The sequence below is a fragment of the Rhinolophus ferrumequinum genome, chromosome 9, assembly GCF_004115265.2.
Source record: "Rhinolophus ferrumequinum isolate MPI-CBG mRhiFer1 chromosome 9, mRhiFer1_v1.p, whole genome shotgun sequence".
In the NCBI taxonomy this organism is placed as follows: domain Eukaryota; kingdom Metazoa; phylum Chordata; class Mammalia; order Chiroptera; family Rhinolophidae; genus Rhinolophus; species Rhinolophus ferrumequinum.
The window spans coordinates 69,710,141-69,732,479 of NC_046292.1; the positions used below are offsets into that span (position 1 = coordinate 69,710,141).

Sequence of the window (22,339 nt, forward strand, 5' to 3'; positions counted from 1 at the left end):
TTCATTTTTACCTACCCATCTATGCCATCCCAACTCCCCTTTTTTCCCTGTCCAATCAATGCACTATTGGTCATTTGAACTATCTGCACCCTATATTTCCTGTAGCTGCATCTATCCAATAAAATGCCAGCTTTGGAAAGATAGCTATACTCCATCTTCTCTACTACACGCAGGCAGCAGAGTGTAGAAAAATCACACAACAATACAGACTGTTATCACGACAGTGGCGTCTCCACAGCTGAGTGCCCAGCACTAATGATTCATGCTTCTCTGGTCTTCCACCATCTATTTCCTTTCCCCTCAGTATTACAAATCTTGACTAATTTCCTGAAGCCCCTTATTCAATCCCCATTTCTACCTCCTCATTCTGAAGAGCTCTCCTTCACCTAGAAATCTGAGGCCAGTGGGTCTGATTCCCCTGAATTATATTCCATTCCTGCTACAAATTTCTCTATGTGCATACTCCCTCTTACCTCCTCCTCTCAGGTGGCCTCGATCCTCTGCCCAGCTGTCTGCTCCTCCAGCCACATTATTTCAGTTATCCCAGAAAATGTTCCTTTTCTCCTCTAATGGTTCCCACCCCTTCAGCCTGTAAACATTCCAATCCTCCCTGTCTCCCTCATTACCTTCCTCCCCTATGCTCATGTCTTCTAGCCTCTCTTCCTTACTCTTCCAAACTCTTTTAAATAGCTTATACTAGTCATCTCCATTTTCTCATTTTTCATGCACTCCTTTAACCACTCCACTGATTTTTGTCTCTAACACTCCACTCAAACTGTTCTTCCTAAGATTACCAATGCCATCTACTTCCCATATCCAATGGATGCTTTTCAACCCCTACTACAGGCTCTCTCTGCTGCATTTAACAGTATCAATCACTTCTTTCTTCCTGAAACTCTACTACCCTGTTTCTGTGATATTTCTACCACCTCTTTGACTCTTCTTCCTTGGTCCTTTTGGTGGGCTCATCTTAAGTGCTGGTACTCTGTAGGGTTCAGTCCTGAGCCTTTTTCTCACATTGATTTACCTCTTTAGGAGGTATCACCCACTCTTATTCAAAATTTCCTCCTTAAAACCTGCTCTCTCTGAGTATTAGAAATGTATTAAGAAATTATTGTTAATCTTGCTAGGTGTCATAATGGCATGTGGTTATGTTTTTTAAAAAATTCTTTACCAATTACAGAAGCATACTTAAAGACTTATGGATGAAATGAAATATCTAGGACTTGCTATAAAACACTTCGGCAGAAAAAGAGGGAGGATCAAGTAAGACTGGCAAAATGTCAATAATTGTTAAAGCTGGGTGATGGGTACATGAGGATACATTATACAGTTCTCTCTCCTTTTCTGAATGCTTTAAAAAATTTCCCTAATAAAAAACAAATGTTTTTAAAGCACAAAATTCCCTTGCTCCTTGCTGTATTCTCTATCTCAGTTATTGGTGCCTTCATCTGCCCAGTTACCCAAGCAAAAACCTTATCCATGACTGGAGCTTGTAACTATTCTAAGTTCAATCAATAACCAAATTTTGTTAATTTTACCTACTATGAAGTTCTCAAATCTGCCCTCTTCTCTTCATCTCCACCCCCATATCATATTCAGGCTCCTCTCATCATTTAACTAAAAAGACACCTAATGGGTCTCCCTACTTCCAATCTTATCTCAGTTAAGGACATCCTCCATTAAAGTGATGAATCCAAAACACAGTTCGATCACATCACTCCCAGGCTTAAAATTCTTTAACTATTTCCAACTTTCATAGCCATCTTCTCAAAACAGGGTACATATATCATACAAGGTGGTGTTTATACTGTATTCAGGGGATTATACTGTAGCATTGGCAACAATGAAGAGGCCAAGACTCTTATGTGCACGCACCCCTCCCTCATCACTCACAGCCTCTTCACTATCTTGAATCTCAGCATTCATCTCATTAAACTAGGTATCCCTGTTTATATCAGTCACCAAATCATCTCTCATCCCCAGAATGTAGTTACCCTAAAATTCTGGCATCTCCTCTTCTAACCTCTTCTCCTATCCCTCCTCAAACTTCAGACACCCTTCAAACGTGGACTGTGTAACTCAGTCATTAGCAAAATCAATTCCCTTATGGTCTCTTACTTCTTTTGCTCTAAATGAAATCTGATTCTCCTCTGAAAACAACTGTTTTCTCTGTAACCCTCTCAAAGGTTGGTATTTTTTCATCCAGATCCATTTACCACCACGCCTGGAAGCAAAATACCTGTTCTCCTTGCTGCTTCTAGACCATTCAACCCACTCCTCTCTAAAATCCCTCTGCTTTAAACTCATTTCATGTAAATATACCACTCTACCCCTCTTTGTTGCAGTCATTAACAGACCCCAAGGTCACTCACTAATTGGCTTTCTGACGCCACTCTTATCATAATTCTGTGTGACTTAAATGTACAACCAAAGATCCTCTAAGACCCTGGAATCTCAGGTACTCTCACTTTGTCTAGTCCAATGATCTTGGCTTCCACCCTCTCCTTAAAACATTCAGTCCCACGGTCATACTCTGACACTGTTATTAGTAACTGTAACCTTCCCATATTAATTTCAAGCATCCTTTCTTTAACCTCTGATGTCTTCAGCTCACTCCTTATAGTAACCTAATTCCAACAACTTATTAACCACACCAGGACCTACAAGCTAGTGATCCCATCATCTTTTCATTCTCACATTTAGTGTGTCCTAACTTCCCTCCTTACTCAGCTTGAATTCCACTGTCCATCATAAATCATTCCCTGCACACATGCTCAATGCTCCTGCCCCTCCCTTGCTTTGCGGAACTCACAGTTCTCAAAAGCCCAACCTAACCAATTTTCCTCCTACGCTGCACCTGCATTCGTGCAGATGAACATGGCTAAAGAAAACCTGCAGCCACAATTATGGCTCTAATTTGAAATTCATGACTATCAATCTACGTACATATTTTTCTATACTTAGGAGTAGTTGCCTAATATAGAATCCCAGCACATTTAAAAATACTCTTGATGCATAAAGCCGAGTTGCTTTTAAAATAAAATTTACTTACTTCTGGAGTATTTTGAGAATATTTATCATGAGCTTTAAAATTAGGTTATTCTTTGGCACAGAAATTCCACTTCTAGGAATTTAACAATTAAAGAAATATGCAAAGATTTGGTTAAAGAGGTACTTATCACACACTTAACAGTTAAAAAAAAAAAGGTGAAGTTTGTATAGTAATGAAAATGTTGAAAAAAATCTATGTGTTGAACTACACAGCACTGGTTAAATACATTATGCTAAATCCATACCATGGAATACTATTAAGCCAATGGAAAAATATTCATAGTATGCTAAGAGAAACAAAATAGATTACAAAAGAGTATATAATACTCTTTGAATACATTTATATATATAAATGTTTATTTATGGCTATAAAGGCATAAAAAAAGTGTGGAAGGTACTAATATTTATTTATATTTGGATAATGAAACTATTGCTGTTTATTTTCTTTTTGTTTATCTGCATTCTACAAAAAATACCTATTGCTTTATTAATGAATGTATCAATTCACATGCCCAGGTGCAGTGCATGAGAAAACAGCAGGGTAACATTTTAGATTACAGTAGATTTTTTAATCAGATTAAATGAGCTGTACTCACTATTATTTCAGATGCAAAACACCTTAAAGGATCATTTCCAGCTTGTTCAGACTGCTCAAGGAATTGTGCTGTCAGCAAAGGGCATTTCAAGTTTTTGAAACAACTAAGGTAGAAAAAATGGGTAACTATGAATACAGCACTTTCTAAATATAAAATACCTAGTTCTATAAATATATCTAAGTTAGTTTTACATGAAAAATAACATAACACCAATAAATCAATGGCTTGTCAACTGAAAATGTCTGATCCTTCTTATTAGTAATAGGGAGAGCATGAGAACACCTTCCCGGATTCATGTCTGGACTATACCAGTGGATGCTGAATGTTTGTCTGAGGATCAGTGCTAGTTAGTCCATGATATAGTTTTCATTAGTTCAAGAAAAAATTGGGACAATGTAGTAATTTTTTCGTAAAACTGTATTTCTTTATTTAGAAAACCAAACTTTATTCTATGATGAAGCTTTTCTTATTTCTTTAGTTAAAATATCTTTTCTTTCATGAAATAATGGGTTTTATAAATAGTAAAAAAAAAAATTTAACATCGTAACCTGACAGAGTGGAAAGCTAACAGTAGTTTTAGTCTCCAAAATTTTAAAAATAAAATTATTGGTCAATGTAATTCAATAATCTAGTCCAGCACTGTCTGATATAAATATAGTGCAAGCTCCATATACAATTAAAAATTTAGCAGTCACATTAAAAAAGTAGTAAGAAACCAGAGAAACTAATTTTAGTAATTTATCTTATTAACCCAATACATCTGAAATATTATCATTTCAACATGCTATCAGTATAAAAATTATTATGGTATCTTAGTATTTTTTTAAGAACAAGTCTTCAAAAATCTAAATGTAATTTACATGTAGAGCACATCTTAATTTGGACTAGCCATATGTCAAGTGTTTGAAAGTCACACTGAACAAACACTGCATAATTAGTTATTATACTATTATACTATAGTACCCTTGGAGTGAATGCTACTGGATACTCTGCTACTGTTCTTGCAGTCAAGTTGGATGTTCAATTCCGTTCTGTGCTTCTGCTTTCACTTTCAACGGGAGAGTAAAAACACAATTCTCCCACAGCAAGACCAAATGTTTTTTCCCCCACTTCTATTCACTTACTCTGGTGGGTAATGGCAATTCACAATTGAATATAAATTAAACAAATGGATTTTTGTTTTTAATTTTAACAAATATCATTGCCCCATTAAGTGTCCATGTTATAACAACTGAACCCCATATTCTTCTAAAATCAAAATTTGAAACTAGATTTATATTTCCATTGCAAACAAATAAAACAAAGAAACAAAATAACTGAACTACAATTATAACACTTAGGTCCACTGTGAAGTGTTCTAAAAATATACTTACAATTTAAGTAATTCATCCTTTAACTTTTCATTTTCCAGTGAGTTCTCTTTGTTACCAATGACTTCTTCCACAAAAGGCTTAGTGAACTCTATTAAGGCCTTGCAACACTGACAAAGGCCGTAGTTATCTGTTTGTATCTGTTCTTTTGAATATGGAACAGGAAGGAGAGATAGCTGACTCCAAATGGTAGACAATGCTAATCCAACTGAATATGCCTTGTTGCTATGAAGTTTCTGTATCACTAAAACAGAGACCAAGTTGTTACTTGAGGTAGCCCATCAAGCACACTAAACATAGGACAAGAAGTTCAGTTAATATAGAATTAAAACACATTTTTTTCATATTTTAAAAACTCTGAAATCAGGATGACATATCATAGCTTAATTGGCAGTGTTTTTTTCTTTCTTAGAGGTGAATAATAAAGAATCTTATAATCATGGCAATTTACAATAGATGCCATGAAATTTTGTTTAGGTATGTTTACAACAGGTTGTATACTTAAGACAGAAACACTTTCTTCCATGTTTTTTTGGTTGTTGTGAGTATAAAATAAGAGAATGTGTTTTATAAACTAAAAGGTACAGTAAAAATGGGAGTTAATATTGTTAGATTTTTTCCTTCTAGAAGACTGAATATTTCACATGGTACAAAGCTGCTTGCTAGGCATTCACATTTAAAACAAATCTACTCTGATTTCTGATTTTGGGCCCTTCTAGCAGATTCTGAGTTATATGTAGGTCCTAAATTAAAAAGTAGTCTCTTCCCAAGTCCTCCTTGGTTGCTAAGGTCCATTACCTACCAATACTGTTACGGCACTAAGCCATGGAGCCTTTTCTTTCCACACTTGGTTCATTCTTTTAGTAGTACTTTCGCTATTCGCAACCCTAACCTCCTAAGGCCGAGGAGGAGCAATGCCCTGCCTGATACTGTTTTTAACCACGATACAGGACTACCACAATGCTGTCAGACTGAGTACTGCAGATACCGTGGAGGCAATCTTTTAAGTATGTTTATAAGGAAAATTCTAGATATAAGTTGCACATAGGAAGGTTAGACAAAAAGCCATAGGTTACAACATAGCACACAAAAAAACAGAATAACAATCAGTAACATATTTACTGGGCACCCACTCTGAGCTAGGTATTGTCATCTTTCTATGAGCAGCAGGATTCAAATTGGCATTGCTATCACCCGTTTAAGCAGAGTATTCAATAATTAGTCATAAACTTCACTTTGGTGTAGTGTTGACCTTTTGGAGTAACATCAAGGCACTTATACAGATAAAAAAATTAAAATTTAGATATATCAAAGTACTCATTACCTGTTTGTAATGGCTGAAGTAAAAGAAGAATAATTTGGGATATCTGTTTTCCAGAGGGCTCTTCAATCAGTTCAAGCAAACCCAACAATAATTCCTTTGGATTACATAACTATAAAAATATTCACAATTGAACCTGTTTAATACAAGTTGTATTTAAAGCCACATGATTACTATTTTTAAAAGAAGGCATATACTGAGAAAATATAATTATTTTTTGCTTAACAGTAAAACACCTTAAAAAAAATACAATTGCAAAACAGAATCTGTGATTGTCAAATCACTGTCAAACTAAAAGGAATCAAGAAGTCAAAAGTCAAAAGGTCTATAATAGTTACATTTTAGAGGCTTAAATTCCTGGCTAAAGGAAAAGTTAGAGAAATGGGAAAGGAGAGCCTGATCAGCAGAGCTGAGGTTTCCTTTGAGCGTTGCCTGTCTGCTCTGAAGGCTGCCTCGTTCCCCAGAGCTTCCAGCAGGTGGACCTTACCTTGTATTGTCAGGGTATTTAGATGAGTGCAGTCTCTTGTCCTTCCTAAACAGGTAAACCTTTGCACTGCCTTCTGAATGGCCATGTTGTCACCTCACTTAACTTGTTTTTAAAAAAGCCCTCATAGTTAATAACTAACATGTCGATGGAGTTCCCTCTTTCCAAGTAGGTATTTGTGTTTATTTGCACTAATCTCTAAGTAGATTCTTGTAAAGTCATTTTTTTCAGAACTTATCTTTCTTAAACATCATTTTTGACTTACAACTCTATTAACCTTTTACCAAGAGTCCCTTTCTATAGTTGTTAGTCACAGCCAATCTACTTCCTATTCCTATTTTCACTGTGATCACTTGCATTCTAGGTTTTTCATATTCTTTTAGGGAACATACCACCGAGGAAAGAGCACTGAGATTGATTCTAGTTCTAACACTGCCAAAAGACCAGTGTGGCTTTGAACTACCTCTCTAAACCTTGAAGTGCACATCTATACAATAAGCTACTTATTAAAAACAGAGATTTTTAGGTCTGTCCTTGGAGTTTCTGAATTAGTGGGTCTGAGGATGAAGTTAGAAAATTCTTATATTCAGAAAATTTGGGGAAACAGAAATGGACTTGCCCATCCAATCAAAAAGGTTGGGCCTTTTCTTCAAAGAGTTCCCTCCTGTATTTTCATAAACTAAAAGCTTTCTCACCAAAGACAAGCATTAAACATTAAAGGGAATTATAAAATACTACTGCATATTGTGATAAAAATTTTGTTAACTTACCTTTGTCAATAAATCAAGCATCAGGAAATATTTTCTTTTATCATCTTCCTTATTATTCCATAAAAGGCATCGAACAACAGGACCAACAAGATTCCAGCCCATATTCTTGATGATGACCTGAATAACATTTTTAGAGTAAAGCAAATACTGCCATCTATGGGACTCTCACAGTGAGCTTTCTTAACTTGGAGGAGCTTAGAATTTCCTCTCAACAGGAAAGCTGAGGCAAGTCCTGCAATATTTCACCACCCTGAGCCAATATCTCAGGGTGTCTGCAAACAAATACCAATGTTTTAAAATAGTTTTTTATATTTTCACTGAGGAAAGGCAAATGAGCCTTCACTTTTAATCACGTAAGCTGGTCTTTCCCAGGATTTAAATAGTTCCTCTATTTCCAACAAGAGAATTAATTTGCTTACAATGAGCAAGTACTTAATTTTCATAGAGAATTTTGCTCCTCTGATTCATAAGAAAATCCAGTCAATGCTCATGAACCTTTTAAAAGTTCCTTGGGGAATCTCAAAATATAATCACGTAACTATGTAAAAGAAGAGGGTGCCATTTCATTAGTTTTCTCTCCCACATACAAGATGCTTCTACGTTCAAAGATATTTTAGAATGCTTACCACACAAGTAAAAATTTATCTTTATAATTAGTGATTCACATTCATTAACAAAACCACTGATTTTCAAAACTATCAACAATATATTCCACTTCTCTGGCCTGCATTCTACTTCAACTCATCAATATTTATCAAGCATAAACTATGTCAGGTCCCTAGAATATTCTAGGGGCTAGCAATAAAGCAAGGAACACATCAGCTAAGATCTCTATCCTCATAATTTACATCATAGATTCATTTGTTTAAAAAAAAAAACCACATCTAAGAAGAAGATAAATAGGTACAATACCCACTCCATGACCCCAGTCTTACAAGCTGAGAAAGGTAAAGTATAAGGTATAGCAGAAGAATAGTCACTTCCATCTGGGGATGGCAAGAGAGATTTCCCAGAAGAGGCAATGGCTAAGCTAAGACGTGTTAGAGAAATAGAGAAGTCTGTTAGACATAGATAGGAGGGAAATACATTCAAGGCTCTGCAACAGCAATGTGTAAAGGTGTACGATTTAACATGTCCTACAGAACTAGCAGCAGAGTATGTTAGGTACATGAACACATAGTTTACAAACGAGGCAATACTATTTGTTTACATCTTTGCTCTTTTATTAACTGGTCATTTAGTTCGTCTTATTAATCTGCATGAGCTGCCTATACGTTAATATTTACTTAGCTGTATTTATGACAAATAATTATTTGGGTTTTTTGGTTGTCCTTATATTTTTACATAGCAAAATATACGGTTTATTTTGTCCCTTTTCTACTGCTTTTATGTCTAAAATGGATTTCCTCCTTTAGATTTATAAACATTCATTTAAATTTTTAAAAAAAAAGATATTTCACCATGATTTTTATTCAATAAGATTTATGTTGGAAACGTGGCATAAAATGAAGACTTAAATTTATTTAAAAAAACCCAAACAAACAGGAAAACAATTGGGCTTTTAACTTAATGGGATCTCTGAACATTCTTTTCGTACTAGTTATTTCTTCTGCCTAGCACACCCTTCTCCCAGACAGTCCCAGAGTTTATACCCCTGCTTCCTTCAAACCTCTGTGCAATTTCACCCAACACAGTCCAACCCCCTAACCATGCTTTATTTTTCTGTATGGTATTTATCACTTTCTAACATACTACATAATTTATTTATTGTGCATATATCTATCTTCCTTAACGTTTAAGATCCATATGCAGAGTGATTTTTGTTCACTGCTATACCTATTTCCAGCATCTAGAGTAGGACCTGTTATAAAATAGGTGTTCCATAAATATAAGTTAAATGATGTCTATTACTTTTAAACATAACAAATTATCCTCCATCCAAAGATTTGATATTCTGTTCCATTTTATTCTATTTATGTGTGTGGCTTGGATTATAATATTTAGGTCTTTACTAATCAGGAACTTATGTTACGTGGTCAATTTTTTTTCAAATACTAAATATTCCATCATTACTTATTAAATAAGCCTACACTCGCTTTAAAAACTAATTCCTCTGAGACTCTACTTTTTCAACTAAGCACTTCTTTCCCTTTCTACCCTATAAGTGATTCTGAGAGTAATTAACTATAAGAGAAATTCCATATTTGAATAAGATTTTGCATATCTAAGCTGAAAAAAATAATTATGGTAAAATATTTTACAAACATAATCTCAGTTACAAGGAATCCAGTCATTATGTAAATAGTGAATAGTTAGTTATGAGGAAGGCAAATATCAACTATCTATAAGCTATACTGTTTAGTTTAATCTTAGCAACCTTACAGGGTAAGATTATTATCCCCAATTGACAGATGAGAATGCCGAAGTTTAGAGATTACTGACATGCCCAATGTCCAACAACTAAAATGTGGCACAGCAGGATTTGCATATAAGTCTCTCTAGCTCCAAAGCCCGTGCTTTCCCCACTATACCAATGGCTTTCAATGGGGGCAATTTTGATATCTACCAGGACATATTTGGCAATGTCTGGAGACATTTTTGATTGTCATTCCTGGGGGGGAGGATTGCTATAATATCAATAGTGCCAGTGTTGAGAAACCCCGCACTATAAGTATCTTAGGACAAACTATTCATATGGCTTTCTTTAAAAAAAACATTTACATGAAGTAGATTAATAGTAAATCTTGATCAATCTTGATTGTGTCACTGGCAAAAAAAAATAAGTTGCAGTCAGTTTTTAAGCATTGTCTTATCAATATCTGAACCTCTGAATTTAGCTGACCATATGTTACAAAGATGATTCTCAAGCTACTAAGACTAAGCCTCACTATTCTTAAATCTACCACAATCACCTAATCTCTAATAGTCATGCACAAATCTACATCTGAATCTCCTAGTTCTCTACTGAGCTCCACACTATTTTTCAATTACATACTGCATCTTAAACTCACCATTTCCAAAGTACACTTATTTGTCCTCCTTTAGGAAACTTCTCTTCTTAGGTAGCCGTTTTCTGTTTGGGATGTTTCTACCCTCTCAGAGGCTAGAAACCTAGCCATCTTTGATGTCTCACTCTCTCTCACCCCCACAATCAATGAGTTCCCTCTATTCTACTCTAAACCTTCCATGCAAGTGCTACATCGTGCTCACTGGAGGCAGAGCCGAGTGGATAAAAGTTCTAAAACCGAACTGCACAGGTCTGAATCCTGGATGCCGCATAAAATCTGTTACTTTTGGGCAAGTCACTTATCTTTCAGCGCCTGTTTCCTTATCTACAAAATGAATTTAACAGTAGTACATCATGGGATTCTGGAGAGGCTACATGAGTTAACAGATGTAAAGCACTTAAGACAGTATCTGACACATAGTAAATACTCAATAAATATTAGCTATTATTAATTTTATTATTACTAGCTAAAAGTAAGGTACTTTGAAAGGTTATCCTCTGAGAATGCAATTGGAAAAAATCAAGGAATTAAAGAAAACATTAAATTTACTTTATTTTGGGCTACAAAGGTACCATAAACACACCAAAAACAAATGTATTAAACAAATGTCCTAATTTTTCTAAAAATATTTTCTTAAATAAAAAAGGGATTGGCCCTTTAAACTACTAAGAGAATTTACAACAATGTGTGATTTAAAAGTTTTAGTAATTTCCCAAACACAATAAAGGTATCCTGGATATAATCACTGACCAGCACGTCTAGATTGTGATAGCAAGAAAGAAAACTTCTGTAGAAATAAATAGCACCATAAAGGAAGAAAAAGTGTGTCCTGGAAAAGAAGATGCTCCTCCTTTGTACAAGAAGCGGAGTCCAAAGACACAAAATTTGGCAGTGTTGCCAACATGTTTCTGAGAAAAAGCTGTTTCTGATCCTCAAAAGATCCTTTCCCATCGCAGAGAATGATTTATCAGACATTCGTAGCTGGATCATATTGGCCAAGTCATTCAGCTTTCCCGTTCTGATTTTATCTACTCAAAATATTATATACCCAAAATGTTATCTTACTTAATATTTGGTTTTCTATATACTTCTGGCTGGAGGAACAGAATGTGCAATCACCAAAAATTAATACCTAGCCTGCCTGATACTTATATTTCTCAAGGTAAATTCGTGACCCAAATGCTACTTGTGATGGTTCAACCAGATGTAATCCCTGCTCTCCTAAAGCACTTTACTTATACTTCAACTATAGCACTTATTTTATTCATTCTGCCTCCTTAATGCTAGTTGTTTACATGTTTGTCTCTTCCACCAGACTGTGAGTACCTTAAAGTATATAGTCCCAATTCCTTTTTTGTTTCTAGTTTCCTCCTGTGGAAATTTAAGTTAGTTGATTCTTAAATGTTTGATGGATAATGAATGGATGAATAATAGCATCGTGTGGATATTCTCTTCCAGGTAAAGGCTGAAAAGTTTGCACAAAGATTATACTTACCTTATTCTTTTCATTCTGAATAATTTCTAATAGCTGGTCTATGTGCCCTTCATCTATGCATCTTTGTCCTGCTAACTGAAATAGACCAAAATCTTCTTCTTTGAAGTCTCGCTCTTCTAGGATTTGCTGGCAAACAAACAAACAAAAACCAAACATGTTTAGGCAAATAAAAATTCAATAATGACTTGATATATTTTCTCTCTGAAAAAAAGGAAATCTGTTTAAATTGTAGGTAAGTTACACATAAACATACGTATGAAAATTAGGATTAGCCTAATAAATACTTTAGTGAATGATCCTGAAATCCACTATATCAAAGAAACCTTTAATAAGGATTAAGATTAAAAATTTTAAAGGTTATTTAGAAAAGTATGTCATTTGGAGAAATAACCCAATTGCCTTCCTGCCCTATCACTATTTATACATAGGTCAAAAAAAGCAAGGATTAAAGAAGATAAACAATTCGAGTGACTACAAATATAATTAAAAATAATCTATGCCCTTCTCATATTTTGAAAGATATTTAACTTTACAAAAAGAAAAATTACTTACACATCTCTTTATTACGGATTGAAGTTCCTCCACAGCCATTCCTCCTTATTTTTCCTAGCTTTGAGACTGAAATGTACTAACATAAAACACAGTTAACTATCAGAAATATTACATTTAAGTATTAATAAGTGATATTTCATTCTGATGAATTTTTAAATACAATAAAGAAAATGTAGTTTTAATGCTGAAATGCTACTACTAAAAGTAGTCTGTTAACCTAAGAAAAGTTTATTTAAAAAAAAACTATTGCACCTTTTCAAGTTTTCTTAAACACAGCTTTGCTTAGTGTAGTTTTGAAAGATACATCCGAAAATAAAAACCTCTAGAGCACTCCCAAAAGGACGGCAAATAGGGACTACACAAAGTGCATTGAAAAGGCAAAGTGTTTCATTTCTGAAAACATTTCCAAAAGGTGGGCCTAAAATCAATTCTAATCAACAGGGAATTTCTCATTTTTTAATGTCCTACTTGACAAAAATTGAAGTCAACACAACTCACCCAGAATGGGTGGAAGTTCAGATGCCCTCCAGCCCCTGTGTGACCAGGACATTTCCCTTAAGAAATGAAGTACCCAAAATAATCAATCCAGTCAGTGAGATCAACCGGCGGCGCTCAGGAGAACCCCGTTCCATTCCCGCTGGCCATCGTTTCTCCCAGCTTGAAGGCCCGGCACCAGCTCCGCAGGAAGGGCGCGCGGGTCCGGGGGTCCTCACCGCAGCGCGCTCCAGGGCGGACAAAACCCCAGCGCGCGTGCGGGCGGCATCCAAGGGAAGCCATTTCTCCTGATTCCTGCTAGTCGTGGCGCTCGGGCCTCACCACTTCGCCGGGCCTAATCGGCCGGCGGCACCGCATCCTCCGCGGCTCAAGGCCCGCCGCGAGCCCCCGCCGTCCGGGACCTCCCGCTGCGTCCACTTACCCGCCAGGACTCTTGCCCCTTTCAGCGTCCTCCTCCACCTCCTCTTCTGGCCGCGTAGGCCGCTCTCCGAGCCCCGCCCCACTCCGGTCGGCCCCGCCCCGCGCTGCGCAAGGGGAGGCGGAGCCTCAGGGGGAAACTCTAGGGTCGGACGCGATAGTCGGACGACGCTCTCCATGGCTGAGTCGGCCTGGCAACCCTCCGCGGGCCGCAAGGCTGGGGCCCCGCGCCCCCGCCGAAACGCCGCAGGTAGGCAAAAGAGCCTCTTTCCACGTTTTGACCCCGAGAACTGAGCCCCTACAGGGTTCTAGATTAAGGCGCGCGGGGTGCTCCCGAAAAGCTTTCTCGGGGGTGGAGGTCTTCGGGGACGGAGAAGGCCAAGAGCTTCCCACCGCCGTCCTCGCGCCCCCTGGGAAAGACCTTCGGCCGAACCCCCAAATCTTTACACTAGCGTTCCAAGATTTTCCCCCAGATGGCCTCTGAGGGAAAGGACAGTAGAGTTCCTGGAAGCCTAGAGCTGGAGTCGCCAGAATGGGCAAGTGAGCAGGGCGGCATCAGCCAGCGGTGTGCGGCTGCCGGTGAACCTCCCATCGGTCCTTCCATTTGTCCTGCGGCTTTGGTGCCCCTGTTCTCTGAGGTATTGGAGAATCACCTCCCTTCTTGCCAGGGAGTGAACATTTGAGGGCCGGAGAGAGGCTTCCCCTAAAAGTACCCAGATTTCAGATTTTTCACGAGTGCTTAAGTATGCATCTATGATACAGGAGAAAATTCAATCCCGAAGGAGATACATGTTAACCAGGAAAAATTTGGGAATAATTAATTTACAAAAACAAATTGGATTCCCTTCCCATTTCATTTTAAATATGTGGAAAAGAAGAAAAGATGATATACAGTTTATTTGGGCAGGAATCTGTTCTATAACCTAATGTGTGCAGACTTGACTAACTTTGTTTTTTAATTTTAGGTACTAAACAGACAGGTGCTTTGAAACAGCAAGATGCTTCTAAAAGGTATGAAAACTACTTGGACAACTGCATTCACTTAGCTGTTTATCTCATATTAATTGAACCATTTTTAAAAACAATAATGGGTGCTACCTTAGAGAAATTTATTATGAGAAGGGGAAGATCTGAAAGCACTATAAATTCTCACATAGACAGTTATATCCCCCTACTCCATGCTTTAAGAAAACCAAATCAGACATTTTTAGGTTGCTGGTGAAGGTGTATGAGTATCTGTAGAAAGGTGTACATGGGAATAGACGTTCCTGAATTAACCAAGTACTCTTTTTCCACCTCTTTGTATACTCCTTTTTTTGCTTTATGTGTTAGAGACTCCAAGAAGCCTTGTCTGTCCCATGTTTGTATCATGTCCAAATTTTCAACAAGAAGTTGTCCTGTATTGTCTCTTGGCTTCTAAAAAGACAAGATTTATCTTCTGTCACAAAATGTTTCTAGAGTAGGAGTAGTCTGAGATGATTAAAAAATACATACCTGTGATACATCATTTTATGAAGTGTTGGCTTTGTCTTAATTCAATTAATCTTTCAAAAATATTTACTGAGTGTAAGATATACCAGACTTGTATTAGGCCCCAAGGATATGGTTTTGAACAGAATAGACATAGTTAACTAGTTGAACAGAGAAATACCAATTAAATTATCAAAAATAGATATATAATTACAAATTGTAATAAGTGCTGTAAAGGAGGAGGAGTAACAGGAGTCCAGGTTAGCTGGAGTTTTGTGGGTTTTTAGGGAAGGACTTTTGAGAACAGAATAAGCTGAGTCCTGAAGGCTAAGTAGACATTAATCAAAGAGTAGTAAGGAGAGACCTATAGTCAGAAGTGGGAGTACGTGTGACAAGAAAGGCACGGTCATTTAAAGAAAGCAGAGATGCCCAGGATGATGTGCCAGCATTCTGAGCAAGGGAAGTAAGGAGCATAGGAAAAGGTTAGAGAGGCAGGATTCCATTCATATAGACCTAATAGGCAATGGTGAGAAATTTAGATTTTCTAAGTGCAAATGGAAAAACTTTAAGTAATAAAGTAATGGAATTTAAGTTTAAAAAGTTTTAAGGTGTTAGGGGAGGTGATCATCTGGGAATGGAGAAATTGGATGAATTGGAGATCTGTTTTGGAAAGTACAGGCATACCTGGGAGGTAGTACGTGTTCAGTTTCAGACCACCACAATAGAGTGAGTTTAGTTAATATTGATAATGATGGTAATTTGCAACTTTCTTCAACACTGATCTGACCACAAACCTGAAGAGATTATATTTTATTTTGAGCAGATCATTCAAGATGATGAAACAATTAAAAATCCATGGGGTAACCAAATAGTTGTTGAGGGAAACGATCCTTTATAAATTTATTCCAATTGCAAAATACTTCTATATTCAATCCAAATGAATAGTTTTAAGCCAGAAATTAAAGAACTTTGCAAAAATATAAAATAATTCCACTATTCACACTAAATATTTTATTTTAATTTTTTATTGGGGAATATTGGGGAACAGTGTGTTTCTCCAGGGCCCATCAGCTCCAAGTCGTTGTCCTTCAATCTAGTTGTGGAGGGTGCAGCTCATTGGCCCATGTGGGAATCGAATCAGCAACCCTGTTCAGAGCTCGCACTCTAACCAACTGAGCCATCTAGCCGCCCCGACACTAAATTTTTATTTCAAAATGTTAACATGTAAATTGTATATTATTATTAAATGAATTAATAAATAAATGGTTTAAAATTTTCTCACTTTTAATCCTACTGTGGTAAATATAATGTACATAAGCAAAAGCTCGAATTTTAAAAGTACCAGGTCTGCCAGTTAAGTTCGCGAACTTGCCACTATGCACTTACATTGGCAGCATTGTACAAAGAGCTCAGTAAGGTTTCATAACTTTAGTATATCAGTGTCTCACAGCTGTGTTCATGTCGACGTGTGGCGGTGTCTTGCTAAGTGGCATTCATTATTGTTGTTGCATGTTTTTGTGTGCCATCTCGCGAATGTCTGTGCTTGAATTAGAGCAATGAACAAACATTAAATTTCTCGTTAAATTTGGAAAGAGTGGAAGTGAAATCAGGGACATGTTAGTCGAAGTTTATGGGGATAATGCTATGAAGAAAATTGCAGTGTACAAATGGATTAAATGTTTTTCTGAGGGGAGAGAACGCGTCACTGATGAAGAGAGATCAAGGCGGCTAGTAATGAGCAGAACTGATGAAAATATTGCAAAAGTTCATCAAATTGTGCATCAAAATTGTCAGGTGACTGAGAAGCATAGCAGACCAAGTAAACATCGATAGAGAAACAGGAAAATCTTAACTGAAAATCTTGGCATGAGAAAGGTGTGTATAAAAATGGTCCCAAAGGAGCTCACCAATGAACAAAAGCAAAGGAGAGTCGATGTTTGCCAAGACCTTTTGGAGAGGCAAGACGATGCTTTAAGCCGTGGTATCACTGGTGATGAAACATGGGTGTACCAATACGACCCTGAAGCAAAGCGTCAAAGTGCACAGTGAAAGTCAGCCAATTCTCCATGACCAAAAAAGTTCCGTCAGTCCAAATCAAGAGTCAAAATGATGTTGCTAACCTTTTTTGATATCAGAGAGATTATTCATTATGAATTTGTACCAATTGGACAAACAGTTAATCAAGTTTACTATTTGGATGTGCTGAAAAGGCGGGTGAAAAAGTTAGACGAAAACAACCTGAACTTTTCGCCGACAATTCATGGTTCTTGCATCACGACAATGCACTAGCTCACACAGCACTGTCTGTGAGGAAGTTTTTAGCCAGTAAACAAAAAACTGTATTGGAACACCCTCCCTACTCACCTGATCTGGCCCCTAGTGATTTCTTTCTTTACCTGAAGATAAAAGAAATATTGAAAGAAGCCATTTTGATGACATTCAGGACATCAAGGGTAATATGACAACAGCTCTGATGGCCATTCCAGAAAAAGAGTTCCAAAATTGCTTTGAAGGGTGGACTAGGAGCTGGTGTCGGTGCCTAGCTTCCCAAGGGGAATCCTTTGAAGGTGACTAGTGATATTCAGCTATAAGGTATGTAGTAATTTTTCTAGGATGAGTTCGCGAACTGAATTATCAGATTTTATATAAAGGAATTCTGAGACCAAAAAGTTTGAAAACCGCTGCTGTATACCACACTACCTATTCATTTCAGACATCGTTTCAGACAGAGGGCAGCTGTGAGACAGGGCTATCCATAGGAAGCAGCTGTAGGTATCCATCAGTTAAGAGGAATGTGGCTGTTATTAACTCTTCAATCAGCAATCCTAATGCAGGTTGTACACTGATCTTAGTATATGACATAGCTTTTATTGGTAGGCAGCAAAATGAGAAAAATTTTTATAAAGTTAAATATAGTCAACATAAAGAACTGCCTTTTAGTGTGTTCATGCCTTGTACTTCTTTGATATAAGCATGGCCTTTATGGGAGAACAGGTGTTAGTTATAAATTTATTCTTGTTTTAATGTCCCTCTTTGTTCCTATTTGGCAATCCTGTGTCAGTCCTCCAAATTGTTTTTGTAAAACATTGCTCCAGGCAAGGAATTGGCTTGAAGGTTTTAGAAGTCAGTGAAGGTAGGGAGAAAAGGTGTGTACCTTCTAGGTTGAGATATGAGTACCAAGTCAAGGTGCAAGAGGCCAGCAAAGGTTGTTCTAGTAGGCAAGTAGAAACCACTGCAGACAAGGAGGAAATACATCACCAAGATAGTTGGTATCTGTGGTCCTATGGCAGTGATTTTCAACCCTGTTTCACACTAAGATTATCTGGAGAACTTTCAAGAAAACACCAATAACCAGGCCCCATACTCAGAGATTCTGGTTTAATGAGCCTGCAATGGGACCTGTGCATAGTATCTTTTTCTAAAAATCTCATCAGATGGTTCTAATATACAGCAAGGATTGAGAACCACTGTCCTAGGGCCATTGTTTGATCTGGTAGGCTGTGCTTTTTGTGTTCTATAATGTATGAGGCAAGCAAAGGCTGACAGAGACCCATTGGTGCCAGGCAAGGACCCACCCTCCTAGGAAGATTGCTGTTTTTCTAAACCACAGTCATATCAGTATAGTTTTTAATAAGACTTTACAATAAAGGAAATAAACACGTTTTGGCAAATATGACTCTGTCCTGTCAAACCAAGCCGTCTGTTAACTTTTGAAATTTGACACAAATTTTCACTTGTAAGAACAGATAAAGTTGTATTTTTCTTCTCTAATCTCTTCTTATTTCTAAGAATTCAGAAGAAAAGCCTCCCTTTTTAGGTACACTCAGAAGTAACAGAGTATAAATTTTAACTGGCAAAAAGATTTCACCATATTTTCTTTTCTGTAGGAATTTCTTAAGTTCTTCCTTGTGCTCTGAGCTCTGGAAATCAAATAATCTAGTTACTATGGCAGACTTTCTATGTGTACATTGCAACAAGTAGCTTGTTTCCTTTTTGAAAAGTATTGGATCAAAAGTAACAGCATCAAAAAAAAATATAAATTTGAATAACAAAATAGTAAATTGTTAGTGTTGTATTTCAAAACAGAAAATTGGCTATGGTAAAACTTATAAGTAGGATAATTTTTAAATTTTAAATAATTCTCTTTTAATTTTAGGAAAGCAGAACTAGAAGAAACTGTGAGAAAGAAGATTGAGTTTGAGAGAAAAGCTCTACATATTGTTGAACAGCTTTTAGAAGAGAATATTACAGAAGAATTCTTAAGGGAGTGTGTATGTGTTGACAAATGATTACTTCTGTAGTATAAGATCTTTAAATCTGTGCAACATGAAATTAGCTTGCATTATTTAAATTTTTGAATCTGTTCTTAGTCACTACATGCAGGTAACATGCTATATCATTCATCCATTTTTAAAATAATTATGCATTCCTTGTATAATGATTATAAATGCACTAATGGAAAATAACATGCATATTTTACCCCTTAGTTGTAATTGTTTTAACCAGTCTGCTAATATCACTTGATTTTCATCATTTGCACTAATGATCCCAGTGTTATTTTCTATATTCTATATGTTGTCCTCTTTTAGTAACAGAAGATTATTATTTTTGTTAATATAATTCCATTAATTTGGATAGTTTTAAAACCTGAAATACAGATTTTTTTTTATGATTTAACATATAACATGAGAATTATAATCTGCATTAATTTTTTTGTTTTAATGGCCTTATTAAAATTTTAAATGGAAATTTCTATTATATCCTTATAATCCTTAAGAAAAAAGAGAAATGGAAAATTAAAACTCAGCTTCTATTGCAAAAATAATTCTTACTGTGGTTCAGATTTTTCTAAACAAGAGGAAAATAAATATGACAATATTTAAATTGATATAGGTAACTGCATCAGAATCTGCCTACATGATGACTCTAAAGAAGATAAACAAAACCTGAAATGCTTCATTTGAAACAAGTACCTTGTGTTATTGTCAGTAGAAAGTTTTTCAGCCCCTGCACAAACAGAAAGCCTTCAAAAATCTTAAGAGTTAAGATTATTTGAACATGAAGATGTCAATGGGAAAAATTTGGTATTAGCTTGTAACGATCACTTCACCATTCTCCTGTAGTTTTTTCAGAAGCTAGAAGATTTTACACAAAAATTTGTTCAGGAGTCACAGTGACACCTTTCATATACTTTTTGTTTTAAGATTGTGCCTTAAAAATAGGTAAAATTATATCTTATTATTTTATGTGGTTTTTTGAATAATACTTTTTAAAAAATAAAATATGCCATCAGTATTTTGCTTTGGTAAAGCAATCAGAAAAGCACCATTTCTTCCTCCTGCCTCAGAATTATTTCATGAACTATATAAGATGCATAGTCTACTGTGGCAGAAGTTTTTTTGTTGTTCTTTTTAAAATAATTGCTAATTTTTTTGAGTACTTACTATGTATCAAGCACTTTTCTAAGTTTTTTTTCTTCTCTGATTCTAACATCAAATCTATGAGCTAGGTACTATTGTTATCTATGTGTTTTCAGATGAAATCTATGGGGCCTAGAGAGCTGATAAATGAGCTTTTTTCCAATAATCTGGGGGAAATGCCCCTTTCATTTTATTACAGGGGAAGTTTATCACGCCTGCTCACTACAGCGATGTCGTGGATGAGCGTTCTATTATCAAGCTCTGTGGTTACCCCTTATGTCAAAAGAAGCTAGGAATTGTAAGTAATTTTTTTAAATATAGGCTTTTAATTTTTATATTTAACAAAATACTTTGTAGAAAGAATAAGAAGTGAAACTGAGGTCATAAACTGATGTCATGGGTTAGCCAAACATATGATATGGCGATAACTTAATTTTGTAACATAAGTTCAAGTTTATTACTTGAATTCTTTTGTAAGCCTACTTTCTTTTCTTTAGGTACCAAAACAGAAATACAAAATTTCTACCAAAACCAATAAAGTCTATGATATCACTGAAAGAAAGGTAAGTTTAAAGCCTTTTTTCAATTCGGCAGTTAATTTTTAATATTATACTAAATGAAACTCTAAAAATAAAATCTTTTTAAATAAAAATAAAATCTGTTTAAAATCTTGCCTTTTAGAAAATAGTCATGTTAAAAGTTTTTCATTTATAAGTATTTCAAACAAGATGTTTAAAAATCTCTTTGCTTATGATTTAATTAATACTGCAACATTTGAAAATTAAAAGTGTATATTGGAACAAATTCAGGCAAATAAGTCATGGAACAAAATAGAGAAGAACAGACTCACCACATATGTGGGCACTTGGTATATGACAATAGATCAGTGGAGAAAGGATGCATTACCCAATAAATAGTACTGGCACAATTAATTATCTATGTGGAAGAAATGAAAATTGACCTTTATCTCAATGTCCATTCAAAGATCAATTTTAGGTTAATTAAGGACCTAAGTGTAAAAGACAAACCTTTTCAAAGACAGTATCGGAGAATATCTCTATAAACTTGGACTAGAGAGAATTTCTGAAATAAAATAGAAAATTATAGACTGTAGGGGAAGAACTGATAAACTTTCCTTTGTTAAAATTTGAAATGTTTACTCATAAGTTTCCAAAACAAAAGTGAAGACATAAGCTACAAATCCGGAGTTAATATTTCTCACATATCTGACCGCAAATTCATAACCAAAACATATAATCTATAAGAAAAAGACAAACAACCTAATAGAAACATTTTATAGGAGATTGAATGACTAATTAACATATGAAAAGGTGCTCGACCTTACGAGTAATCAGGAAAATAACAAATAAAAACACATTGTGTTACGTTTTCACAGCCCCCAAATTAGCAAAATTAGAAAAATCTGACAGTATTAGTAACTGTGTACTTCTGGTGAAATAAAAAGTGGTACAACTTCTTTGAGAAACTGGCATTATTTAATAAAGTCAAATTTGTACATTCTTTATGAACAAGCCTTTCCATTCTTTGGTATATAGCCTAAGGAAATTCTTGCTCATGTGCACAGGTATATATGTATATGAATGTTCCTAGTTGGATAAACAAAATATGGTATATACTTAGAATGGAATATTATTTAGCCTTTAAAAGGAAAGAAATTCTGACACGTGCTACAACATGGATGAAATTTAAAGACATGCTAAATGAAATAAGCCAGTATAAAAGAACAAATAATATGATTCCACTTATATGAGGTAACTAAAGTAGTAAAATTCATGGAGACAGAAAGTAGAATGGTGGTTGCCAGAGGTAGAAATGAGGAGTTATTATTTAATGGGTGTAGAGTTTCAGTTTTGCAAGGTAAAGAGA

General features: G+C 35.8%; 2 protein-coding genes across 5 annotated transcripts in view; one reads left to right on the plus strand and one right to left on the minus strand.

Moving 5' to 3' along the window:
* Positions 1–13,649, minus strand: part of GLMN (glomulin, FKBP associated protein) — a 35,419-nt gene extending 21,770 nt beyond the window's left edge. The window contains exons 1-7 of one of the 3 annotated variants that reach the window (XM_033114108.1): positions 13,222–13,649; positions 12,651–12,726; positions 12,099–12,224; positions 7,596–7,712; positions 6,345–6,453; positions 5,024–5,264; positions 3,651–3,753 (exon numbers count right to left, since the gene is read on the minus strand). In XM_033114108.1, the coding sequence (XP_032969999.1) occupies positions 3,651–3,753; positions 5,024–5,264; positions 6,345–6,453; positions 7,596–7,712; positions 12,099–12,224; positions 12,651–12,689 (735 nt within the window). In that variant the 5' untranslated portion in view covers positions 12,690–12,726; positions 13,222–13,649. Of the gene's footprint in view, positions 1–3,650; positions 3,754–5,023; positions 5,265–6,344; positions 6,454–7,595; positions 7,713–12,098; positions 12,225–12,650; positions 12,727–13,148 lie in introns of all 3 variants that reach the window. The other 2 variants (XM_033114106.1, XM_033114107.1) reach the window with 2 other exon arrangements.
* Positions 13,650–13,685: 36 nt separating this feature from the next.
* Positions 13,686–22,339, plus strand: part of RPAP2 (RNA polymerase II associated protein 2) — a 71,820-nt gene continuing 63,166 nt past the window's right edge. Inside the window, exons 1-5 of one of the 2 annotated variants that reach the window (XM_033114105.1) lie at positions 13,686–13,812; positions 14,528–14,573; positions 19,189–19,303; positions 20,652–20,750; positions 20,950–21,015. In XM_033114105.1, the coding sequence (XP_032969996.1) occupies positions 13,740–13,812; positions 14,528–14,573; positions 19,189–19,303; positions 20,652–20,750; positions 20,950–21,015 (399 nt within the window). In that variant the 5' untranslated portion in view covers positions 13,686–13,739. The remainder of the gene's footprint in view (positions 13,813–14,527; positions 14,574–19,188; positions 19,304–20,651; positions 20,751–20,949; positions 21,016–22,339) is intronic. The other variant, XM_033114104.1, reaches the window with a different exon arrangement.